Source organism: Ascidiella aspersa, chromosome 1 (assembly GCF_963924565.1).
Source record: "Ascidiella aspersa chromosome 1, kaAscAspe10.2, whole genome shotgun sequence".
NCBI classification, from domain to species: domain Eukaryota; kingdom Metazoa; phylum Chordata; class Ascidiacea; order Phlebobranchia; family Ascidiidae; genus Ascidiella; species Ascidiella aspersa.
Genome location: NC_139447.1, coordinates 38,997,231 through 39,008,462, shown reverse-complemented (window position 1 = coordinate 39,008,462; position 11,232 = coordinate 38,997,231). Strand labels below are relative to the sequence as shown.

The window sequence follows — 11,232 nt, the reverse complement described above, 5'->3', positions numbered from 1 at the left end:
ATGTAAATATAAAATATATGGTATAAGGAAATGTCACAAACCGGTTGTTTTAGTTCCTTGATTGACTTGGCCAACGTTTGCATCGCAACATTTGAAAGCTCACAACCTCTAAGTCCCAGCTTCTCAATATTGTGGATAGCAGCAGATATTTCACGAGCACTCTCATCATCAACTTTGTTACGGCTAAGATCGAGTGATTTGATCTGTGGGTGAGATGAAACTTTGGATTTAATAAACATTCTAAATAATCACCAGCGCCCACTGGTGGCGGGTATCCCTTTAACAAATAAAGCAAGTGATTGTTACAAAATGTTGCGCCCATTGTTGGATAGAGAGGCAATTGTTGCAGTATTTTATTTTTTTCAACTTAACCCGGTTTTGTTTAAAGTTTCTCTTCTACTTCAACTTGAATATGCCAGCGGCTTACCAGGATCCAAGACACGAGTATTCAAATTACTGTAGCGACCAAACGCAGTGGGAACACTTCCCGATTTATTTTACCACACAACTTAACCCTTGACCCTTGACCTTACGGGAGAACCTGGGGTTCACAGAATATTTTAAGAGGATGCTTAGAATTGTAGCAAAAACTTCCATTTTAATAAGACCAATGAAAAGTATTCTAATAAATTTAAATCTGCACAGATCTAATGTGTACTTTACAAGTGAACTCGACGAACGGCAGGGAAGTGACTCAAGACCCTTCAATAAATGAAATAGAAAACAATATGGCGACTAACTAGTCTAAATAGAAAAAAATAGAGCATGTTTAAGAAAGAACAAACAAAATAAAGTTGTTTAACTGTTAACTTGTAGTCTTGAAATTTGAAATTTAAATAGAAGATTAGAGCTGTCAATAAACTATAGTAACATCATTGACTCACTGGTTTATGAAGTAGAGCAATGGCGTAAGCAAGTTCTTGTAAATCATCATTTGTTATTCTCGATGAACTTAGATTTACTTCATCAAAATGTTGCAAGCAAAGAGACAGGATTGCCACAACATCAGATATTGGTATTTTTGATTTCAACACAACAAATTGCTTAAAGTTGAAAGCCCTTGACTAAAATTAATATTAATGTGTTGCAATATACACTTGTACCTCTACAAATATATATGACATAGTGCAACCTGGGCGTGAATATTTAGCTTCTTTATTCTAAGTAGTAAACGAAAGAATTACTTGATGCCAGACAAACAAAAAAGGCGATTTCAGGGGCAAGTATGTGTGTGAGGTGCTTAGCCAAGTGTGGCGCGCTATAGCGAGTATATATTTTATTTCAGACACAACATTAAACATTACGTTTTAAGTTTATTTAAATTTCAACTTGCAAACTGCTGGGTCATAAAAATGACTGCAATCATTTTGTTTAAAAAGTTTTACGCTGTTACGCCAACCTCTTTTGCTTGTTTTTCAATTTAAGATTTACAAAACCAAAAAAATAATTTGATTTTGATGATCACCTAGATCAGTGGTTCTCAAAGTTATTTTCGTAATCCTCCCTTAAAGACTTAAACAATGTTAATTCCTCCTCAAAAAATCCCAAAAGGAATATTGCCAAAATTTCACAGTATATGGATATGATGTGCAAGGTGCATTTTTCTGATTCATTTCAGAGACAACAGTGAACATTACAAAAGTAGGAATCAATTAAAAAACAAAAAAAAACGCAAAGAACAGTTTTACAGAACGAAATTTACATAAGATATTTACAAAGCGTTATTCATTGTTAATGTAAACCATGAGCTTCATGTTTTAAACAAAAAAAACAATGAAAATTGAGGAGAAAAGCATGACAGTTTTGCCTGAAGATTTCCACGTTTACAAATGTCAAGTGTTCCTCTTTTTGGTTAAAATATCTGTAATGGCGCTAAAACCACATTCAACTAAACATGTAGTCGGAATTGGAAGAAGTGTTTGCTCTGCAACGGTTAATTTGGCATACTTAGCACACAAACTTGTGGATCCAACCAAATGTTTTTTAAATGAATGATTTGGTAAAAGTCGCTCTCGAGCACTTGCTTTGGCATTTTGCAGATTTTAAAATATATACTGGATCTGGGCAATCTTATGTTTCACCATTTCTTTACTTTACTTTTACGTATTACTTTTACCATGCTTTTACAACCATGCTGAAACAAACAAACAGTACAAAACAGACACCTGGTGCTAGTGAACTTTACTTACTGTGACGAAACAATAGATATTGTAAACCAAACTGAGTCTATTATGACGTAGGTTTAACACAGTTAAAGCAGCATATTGTCTTAACTTAAAGGCTACTTTAAGTCGTATAGCAAGTAGACGTTCCCATTTAAACTTCGAGCAGTTAGGTATGTGTTATAATTATCAAATAATTATTCATCCACTTTTCCTCCCCAATTCCTCCCTGGAACAAATTTCCTCCCCAAAATTTAAAATTCCCCCAAAGTGAGCCAAGTGGCTCGCTTTGAGAACCACTGACCTAGATAATTGCGATAAATTCGGACACAACCAGCGGCAAACAGTCAAGGAACGACCAGCGCCTTTGATGTTTCAAAATGTAGGCTACACGCTCCACGATTAACGCGAAATGAAAAACACATCACATTTTAAGGCAATGCTATCTATGTAACGTGTAGCGCCACGTAATGCAACGTTTATTAAGTAAAAATATTTTGCATTTCAAACAATATTCCCGCACTCTTTATCCATCTATCGACAATGTTACGCTATCTATAGGATTATTTATGGTTACATATTAATTGCCACATTCATATTTTATGTTGATCGGCTATTATTCCACGAGGCTAGCAAATTTACACGGACTTATAACGACGTAATATAGAACCTTTTACACCCCACCTTAAAGTACATCACCATCTCCTTTCTAAATCCACCCATTACCCATCACTTACCCCAAACAGGGGCAAAAAATTCGGTGCTAAAACAGTCGTTCAAACTAGACCGCCTATACGTCGACAATAGAACGGCCGATCGCCTCATACCCTCTCCCTACAGTTTCATGTATTGTTTTGGCCATTTAGGCTTTATTCCGATGAACTTATGACTTATTTTAACAGGTTTAGGTTTTATTTAGACGATTTAGATCTTATTCTGTGGTGGATATTACTGCGTATGACTTTATTATGTCGTTGGTCTTAATACTAGAGATCTTTCTGGCCGATATCCGATTTTTAACGCTTCAAACTAGGGCGCCTAAACGTTGACACCAAAACGGCCGAGGTTCCACCACCCTCTCCCTACGGTTTCAGGCGTGATTTGGACATCGAGACTTTATTCCGATGAACTTAGGACTTATTCCACAACAGGTTCTGTCGTAGATATGACTGCTGCGACTTTTTATGTCGTTGGTTATAATACTAGAGATCAACAGATTTAATTTGTTATTTTGCCGATACCGATATTCGATTTTTAACGCTTTTGTCAGCCGATACTTGTACCGCTAACGATTATATTGAATATAGTTAAAGTTAAAAAAAATGAAAGAAAGTCTAAAAAAATTACATTTCAGTTTATTTACCTATATCTATTTAAGTTTAATTTGCTCATTAACGTGGCATGATGCTAAACAAAAAAAAGAAATTTGTTTAATTATTAGAAACTATTCTATATCCTACTTTTTAGGTACGGACGCTTCCTTTTTTATTTAATTTTTTGTAGGTATAAACCATTGTTCCGAAGTAAATTTAAATCTATCTATCTATCTTAGTAAATAAATATATAAATCGGTATTTGTCTAACTAATGCTATGGTAATAAATACTGATTACCCTGCTAGATATAGAGGCTTTGTAGATCTTATTGTGTGTTCCTGTGGAATTGTTTTATTCTGTTTAACCACGTAAATGCAGGTAGATATTTATTGCGCTTATTGTTACCTTAGATTTGTTCACAACCAGTTTTTCCATCAGATCAGTTTCATGATTTCCAATCACGACATCACCATGCTGGGATATTTTGCCTTCATGGATCACATATGAAGTCAAGACAAGCTGATCAATGTTGCACTTGGATAAAGCGTCTATTCCTGACTTGCCGATAATGTTTCCAGTAAGATCAAGTGTAGAAAGCTGAAATGTTACAAATGGGATGCAAGAATTCATTAAAGATAGATGAGAACTATAGAAAAAATATTCTCAAATGTAGTAAAGAGAAGTAAAACAATTTTAAATGCTGCTTTTAGTATGCAAGGCGGATACTTATTGTGCTATTAGTGCAATATAAATAAAAGAACAAATGTCAAACCCTTGTGTTTGATAATCCCTTAGCAATGGACTTGGCACCCTTTGTAGTTATTCCACAGCCAGATAATATAAGACTGTCAATATTTGTCAAAACATCAGAAACAATTAAAGCACCTTCATCACCAATAACATTACTAGAAAGATCAAGTGTTGAAATCTGTAAATAAAGGTATTGTCTGCAATATCTTAAAATATTGTTCAATAATTTTAGGTAACAAAAATGGAAAAATGTTGTGTGTTTCTCCAAAATTAATATCGCCTTAGCAATATGACCGTTGTGCCGCAAGTAACATATTGATAACTTAAAGCTTTAAAAACACGAGTTTTTTGTACCAAATTATTAAATTTAAATTGCAAAATTATTAAATTTAAATTGAAGTTTGCATTTTCATACAAATATAGTCGCAATTTTTTGGCGCTTTGCGCGAGGTCTAGTCGGCTTTTTTACATTCAGCTCAAATTGCACATTTTGGCACAAATTCAGCGTAATAAAAAATTCGTTAGCTTATTTGATTTATACCGTCAGAGTAGGACGTCGTATTTTGTGTATTTCAGATCCTTTTTTTTACCCGGCCCGCCACAACATTGTAAGTTTCTCATGCGGCCCGCGACTAAAAATAATTGCCCACCCCTGACCTAGAGGGTTCTTGTAATTAAACTGTGGCGTATATTATCCATTTGTTAAATTCACATGTGATTTCTATGAGCGCTGACTAGTTGCAGTTTAATAGTAATGACGTAATAACAGCCAGGACAAAATATAGTTGCCCCTTGTTTTTAAAAGCAGGGGGCGTGACCACTTGTTCGATAGGAATAGACGCCAGTGTTTTAATGTAAATATAAAATATATGGTTACAAGGAAATGTCACAAACCGGTTGTTTTAGTTCCTTGATTGACTTGGCCAACGTTTGCATCGCAGCATTTAAAAGCATACAATCCCAAAGTATGAGCTTCTCAATATTGTGGATAGCAGCAGATATTTCACGAGCACTCTCATCATCAACTTTGTTACGGCTAAGATCGAGTGATTTGATCTGTGGGTGAGATGAAACTTTGGATTTAATAAACATTCTAAATAATCACCAGCGCCCACTGGTGGCGGGTATCCCTTTAACAAATAAAGCAAGTGATTGTTACAAAATGTTGCGCCCATTGTTGGATAGAGAGGCAATTGTTGCAGTATTTTATTTTTTTCAACTTAACCCGGTTTTGTTTAAAGTTTCTCTTCTACTTCAACTTGAATATGCCAGCGGCTTACCAGGATCCAAGACACGAGTATTCAAATTACTGTAGCGACCAAACGCAGTGGGAACACTTCCCGGTGTATTTTACCACAAGACTTAACCCTTAACCCTTAACCTTAGGGGAAACCTGGGGTTCACAGGATATTTTAAGAGGATGCTTAGAATTGTAGCAAAAACTTCCATTCTAATAAGACCAGTGAAAAGTATTCTAATAAATTTAAATCTGCACAGATCTAATGTGTACTTTACAAGTGAACTCGACGAACGGCAGGGAAGTGACACAAGACCCTTCAAATAAATGAAATAGAAAACAATATGGCGACTAACTAGTCTAAATAGAAAAAAATAGAGCATGTTTAAGAAAGAACAAACAAAATAAAGTTGTTTAACTGTTAACTTGTAGTCTTGAAATTTGAAATTTAAATAGAAGATTAGAGCTGTCAATAAACTATAGTAACATTATTGACTCACTGGTTTATGAAGTAGAGCAATGGCGTAAGCAAGTTCTTGTAAATCATCATTTGTTATTCTGGATGAACTTAGATTTACTTCATCAAAATGTTGCAAGCAAAGAGACAGTATTGCCACAACATCAGATATTGGTATTTTTGATTTCAACACAACAAATTGCTTAAAGTTGAAAGCCCTTGACTAAAATTAATATTAATGTGTTGCAATATACACTTGTACCTCTGCAAATATATATGACATATTGCAACCAGGACGTGAATATTTAGCTTCTTTATTCTAAGTAGTAAACGAAAGAATTACTTGATGCCAGACAAACAAAAACGGCGATTTCAGGGGCAAGTATGTGTGTGAGGTGCTTAGCCAAGTGTGGCGCGCTATAGCGAGTATATATTTTATTTCAGACACAACATTAAACATTACGTTTTAATTATATTTAAATTTCAACTTGCAAACTGCTGGGTCATAAAAATGACTGCAATCATTTTGTTTAAAAAGTTTTACGCTGTTACGCCAACCTCTTTTGCTTGTTTTTCAATTTAAGATTTACAAAACCAAAAAAATAATTTGATTTTGATGATCACCTAGATCAGTGGTTCTCAAAGTTTTTTTCGTAATCCTCCCTTAAAGACTTAAACAATGTTAATTCCTCCTCAAAAAATCCCAAAAGGAATATTGCCAAAATTTCACAGTATATGGATATGATGTGCATGGTGCGTTTTTCTGATTCATTTCAGAGATAACAGTAAACATTACAAAAGTAGGAATCAATTAAAAAACAATTATAAAAACGCAAAGAACAGTTTTACAAAACGAAATTTACATAAGATATTTACAAAGCGTTATTCATTGGTAATGTAAACCATGAGCTTCATGTTTTAAACAAAAAAAACAATGAAAATTGAGGAGAAAAACATGTCAGTTTTTCCCGGAGATCACCGCGTTTAAAAATATAAAGTGTTCCTCTTTTTGGTTAAAATATCTGTAATGGCGCTAAAACCACATTCAACTAAACATGTAGTCGGAATTGGAAGAAGTGTTTGCTCTGCAACGGTTAATCCTTAGCACACAAACTTGTGGATCCAACCAAATGTTTTTTAAATGAATGATTTGGTAAAAGTCGCTCTCGAGCACTTGCTTTGGCATTTTGCAGAATTTAAAATATATACTGGATCTGGGCAATCTTATGTTTCACCATTTCTTTACTTTACTTTTACGTATTACTTTTACCATGCTTATACAACCATGCTGAAACAAACAAACAGTATAAAACAGACACCTGGTGCTAGTGAACTTTACTTACTGTGACGAAACAATAGATATTGTAAACCAAACTGAGTCTATTATGACGTAGGTTTAACACAGTTAAAGCAGCATATTGTCTTAACTTAAAGGCTACTTTAAGTCGTATAGCAAGTAGACGTTCCCATTTAAACTTCGAGCAGTTAGTTATGTGTAATAATCATCAAATAATTATTCATCCACTTTTCCTCCCCAATTCCTCCCTGGAACAAATTTCCTCCCCAAAATTTAAAATTCCCCCAAAGTGAGCCAAGTGGCTCGCTTTGAGAACCACTGACCTAGATAATTGCGATAAATTCGGACACAACCAGCGGCAAACAGTCAAGGAACGACCAGCGCCTTTTGATGTTTGAAAATGTAAGCTCCACGCTCCACGATTACACGAAATGAAAAACACATCACATTTTATGGCAATGCTATCTACGTAAAGTGTAGCGCCACGTAATGCAACGTTTATGAAGTAAAAATATTTTGCATTTCAAACAATATTCCCGCACTCTTTATCCATCTATCGACAATGTTACGCTATCCATAGGATTATTTATGGTTACATATTAATTGCCACATTCATATTTTATGTTGATCGGCTATTATTTCACGAGGCTAGCAAATTTACACGGACACATAACGACGTAATATACAACCTTTTACACCAAACCCCACCTCAAAGTACATCACCATCTCCTCTAAAAATTTAAACTCTACCGAAATTCTAAATCCACCCATTACCCATCACTTACCCCAAACAGGGGCAAACAATTCGGTGCTAAAACAGTCGTTCAAACTAGACCGCCTATACGTCGACAATAGAACGGCCGATCGCCTCATACCCTCTCCCTACAGTTTCATGTATTATTTTGGCCATTTAGGCTTTATTCCTAAGAACTTATGACTTATTTTAACAGGTTTAGGTTTTATTTAGACGATTTAGATCATATTCTGTGGTGGATATTACTGCGTATGACTTTATTATGTCGGTGGTCTTAATACTAGAGATTAAGCGACATAACTCTTTCTGGCCGATATCCGATTTTTAACGCTTCAAACTAGGGCGCCTAAACGTCGACACCAAAACGGCCGAGCTTCCACCACCCTCTCCCTACGGTTAAGGCATTATTTCGGCCATCGAGGCTTTATTCCGATGAACTTAGGACTTATTCCACAACAGGTTCTGTCGTAGATATGACTGCGTATGACTTTTTATGTCGTTGGTTATTATACTAGAGATCAACAGATTTAATTTGTTATTTTGCCGATACCGATATTCGATTTTTAACGCTTTTGTCAGCCGATACTTGTACCGCTAACGATTTTATTCAATATAGTTAAAGTTAAAAAAAAATGAAAGAAAGTCTAAAAAAATTACATTTCAGTTTAATTTACCTTTATTTATTTAAGTTTAATTTGCTCATCAACGTGGCATGATGCTAAACAACAACAAAAAAAATTTGTTTAATTTTTAGAAACTATTCTGTATCCTACTTTTTAGGTACGGACGCTTCCTTTTTTATTTAATTTTTTGTATTTATAAACCATTGTTCCGAAGTAAATTTAAATCTATCTATCTATCTTAGTAAATAAATATATAAATCGGTATTTGTCTAACTAATGCTATGGTAATAAATATTGATTACCCTGCTAGATATAGAGGCTTTGTAGATCTTATTGTGTGTTCCTGTGGAATAGTTTTATTCTGTTTAACCACGTAAATGCAGGTAGATATTTATTGCGCTTATTGTTACCTTAGATTTGTTCACAACCAGTTTTTCCATCAGATCAGTTTCATGATTTCCAATCACGACATCACCATGCTTGGATATTTTGCCTTCATGGATCACATATGAAGTCAAGACAAGCTGATCAATGTTGCACTTGGACAAAGCGTTTATTCCTGATGTGCCGATAATGTTTCCAGTAAGATCAAGTGTAGAAAGCTGAAATGTTACAAATGGGATGCAAGAATTCATTAAAGATATATAAGAACTATAGAAAAAATATTCTCAAATGTAGTAAAGAGAAGTAAAACAATTTTAAATGCTGCCAATAATATTTTAGTATGCAAGGCGGATACTTATTGTGCTATTATTGCAATATCAATAAAAGAACAAATGTCAAACCCTTGTGTTTGATAATCCCTTAGCAATGGACTTGGCACCCTTTGTAGTTATTCCACAGCCAGATAACATAAGACTGTCAATATTTGTCAAAACATCAGAAACAATTAGAGCACCTCCATCACCAATTTTATTATTTGAAAGATCAAGTGTTGAAATCTGTAAATAAAGGTATAGTCTGCAATATCTTAAAATATTGTTCAATAATTTTAGGTAACAAAAATGGAAAAATAATGTTAAAAGTAATAAAAAAGTGTTCAATAAAAACAATAGACATTTATTCATATCTTTTTTAACATTGAACCTTAGTATGTAATAACTTTGTAGCAATGGACATGGCACCATTTGAAGTTATTCCACAGCCAGATAATTTAAGACTTTCAATATTCGGCATAACATCAGCAACCATTAAAGCACCTTTATCACCAATATCATTATTGGAAAGATCAAGTGTTGAAATCTGTAAATAAAGGCAATGTCGGCAATATTTCAACATTGTCAAATAAGTTTAGGTAACAAAAATGGAAAAATATTGTTAAAAGTAATAAAAAAGCGTTCAATAAAAACAATAGACATTTATGTACATTTTTTTAACATTGAACCTTATTATGTAATAACTTTGTAGCAATGGACTTGGCACCCTTTGTAGTTATTCCACATCCAGATAATTTAAGACTGTCAATATTTGTCAAAACATCAACAACAATTAAAGCACCATCATCACCAATAATATTATTGGAAAGATCAAGTGTTGAATTCTGTAAATAAAGGTTATGTCTGCAATATTTCAACATTGTTCTAAGTTAACAAAAATGGAAAAATATTGTTGAAAGTAATAAAAAAGTGTTCAATAAAAACAATAGACATTTATGTACATTTTTTTAACATTGAACCTTATTATGTAATAACTTTGTAGCAATGGACTTGGCACCCTTTGTAGTTATACCACATCCAGATAATTTAAGACTGTCAATATTCGGCAAAACATCAACAACAATTAAAGCACCTTCATCACCAATATTGTTATTGGAAAGATCAAGTGTAGAAAGCTGAAATGTTACAAATGAGATAGCAGGGATATATCAAAAAAAAGATAAAAAAATATTTCTCATGTGTAGTGAAAAGAAGTAAAACAATTTGTAATGCTGTCAATAATATTTAAGTATGCAAGGCAGATACGAATTGTACTTTATTGCAGTATAAATAAAAACAAATATTAAACCTTGGTGTTTGACAATCCCTTATAAATGGACTTGGCACCCTTTGTAGTTATTCCACAGCCAGATAATTTAAGACTGTCAATATTTGTAAAAATATTAGAAACAATGGAAGCACCTCCATCACCAATAATATTATTGGAAAGATCAAGTGTTGAAATCTGTAATTTAGATCTTAGTATTAACAGAAATTATCAGTGCAAAAGAAATTTAAGAAACACATAGTTCAAAATTTACTGCAATATTCATGAATAGTTTTAAAGTGACACTGGATACAATTCAACCTTGGTACTTTCCAGTCGAAGCGATTCCATGAAAAAAGAAAATCCTTTTCCTTGAAAGTGTTTTATCCCCAAGTTTATGGAATCACTTTCCAATTCAGGTTCTAATGGAAATAACACCAAGATTAAAACTAATTAAATGTAAATGATATTTACAATCCTATAGTTTAATTCCGATGTGCTAAAATTTAAAATATAATTCCAAACTTAAAAAAGTCTAAATACAATAAATTAAAAAATGGTTGGTGAAATATAAATGATAACTAATATGGAAAAAACAGCAAGAATAACTTACAATAAATATTCTACAAGAAAATACAAAATGTAGCAGGAAACTTGGTAAAGCAGATTTCATCT

The 11,232-nt window shown here is 33.5% G+C and overlaps 1 protein-coding gene across 1 annotated transcript; it reads right to left on the bottom strand.

Annotated features, from left to right (window-relative positions):
• Positions 1-636: 636 nt before the first annotated feature.
• On the bottom strand, positions 637-10,389 carry LOC146170423 (NACHT, LRR and PYD domains-containing protein 14-like). The gene is made up of 8 exons (XM_083391828.1): positions 10,384-10,389; positions 9,682-9,837; positions 9,381-9,536; positions 9,006-9,197; positions 5,122-5,283; positions 4,250-4,405; positions 3,883-4,074; positions 637-1,064 (listed from the first exon to the last, which is right to left on the bottom strand). The coding sequence occupies exons 1-8, from the start codon at positions 10,387-10,389 to the stop codon at positions 873-875; spliced, it is 1,212 nt and encodes a 403-aa protein (XP_083247954.1). The 3' UTR covers positions 637-872.
• Positions 10,390-11,232: the final 843 nt, after the last annotated feature.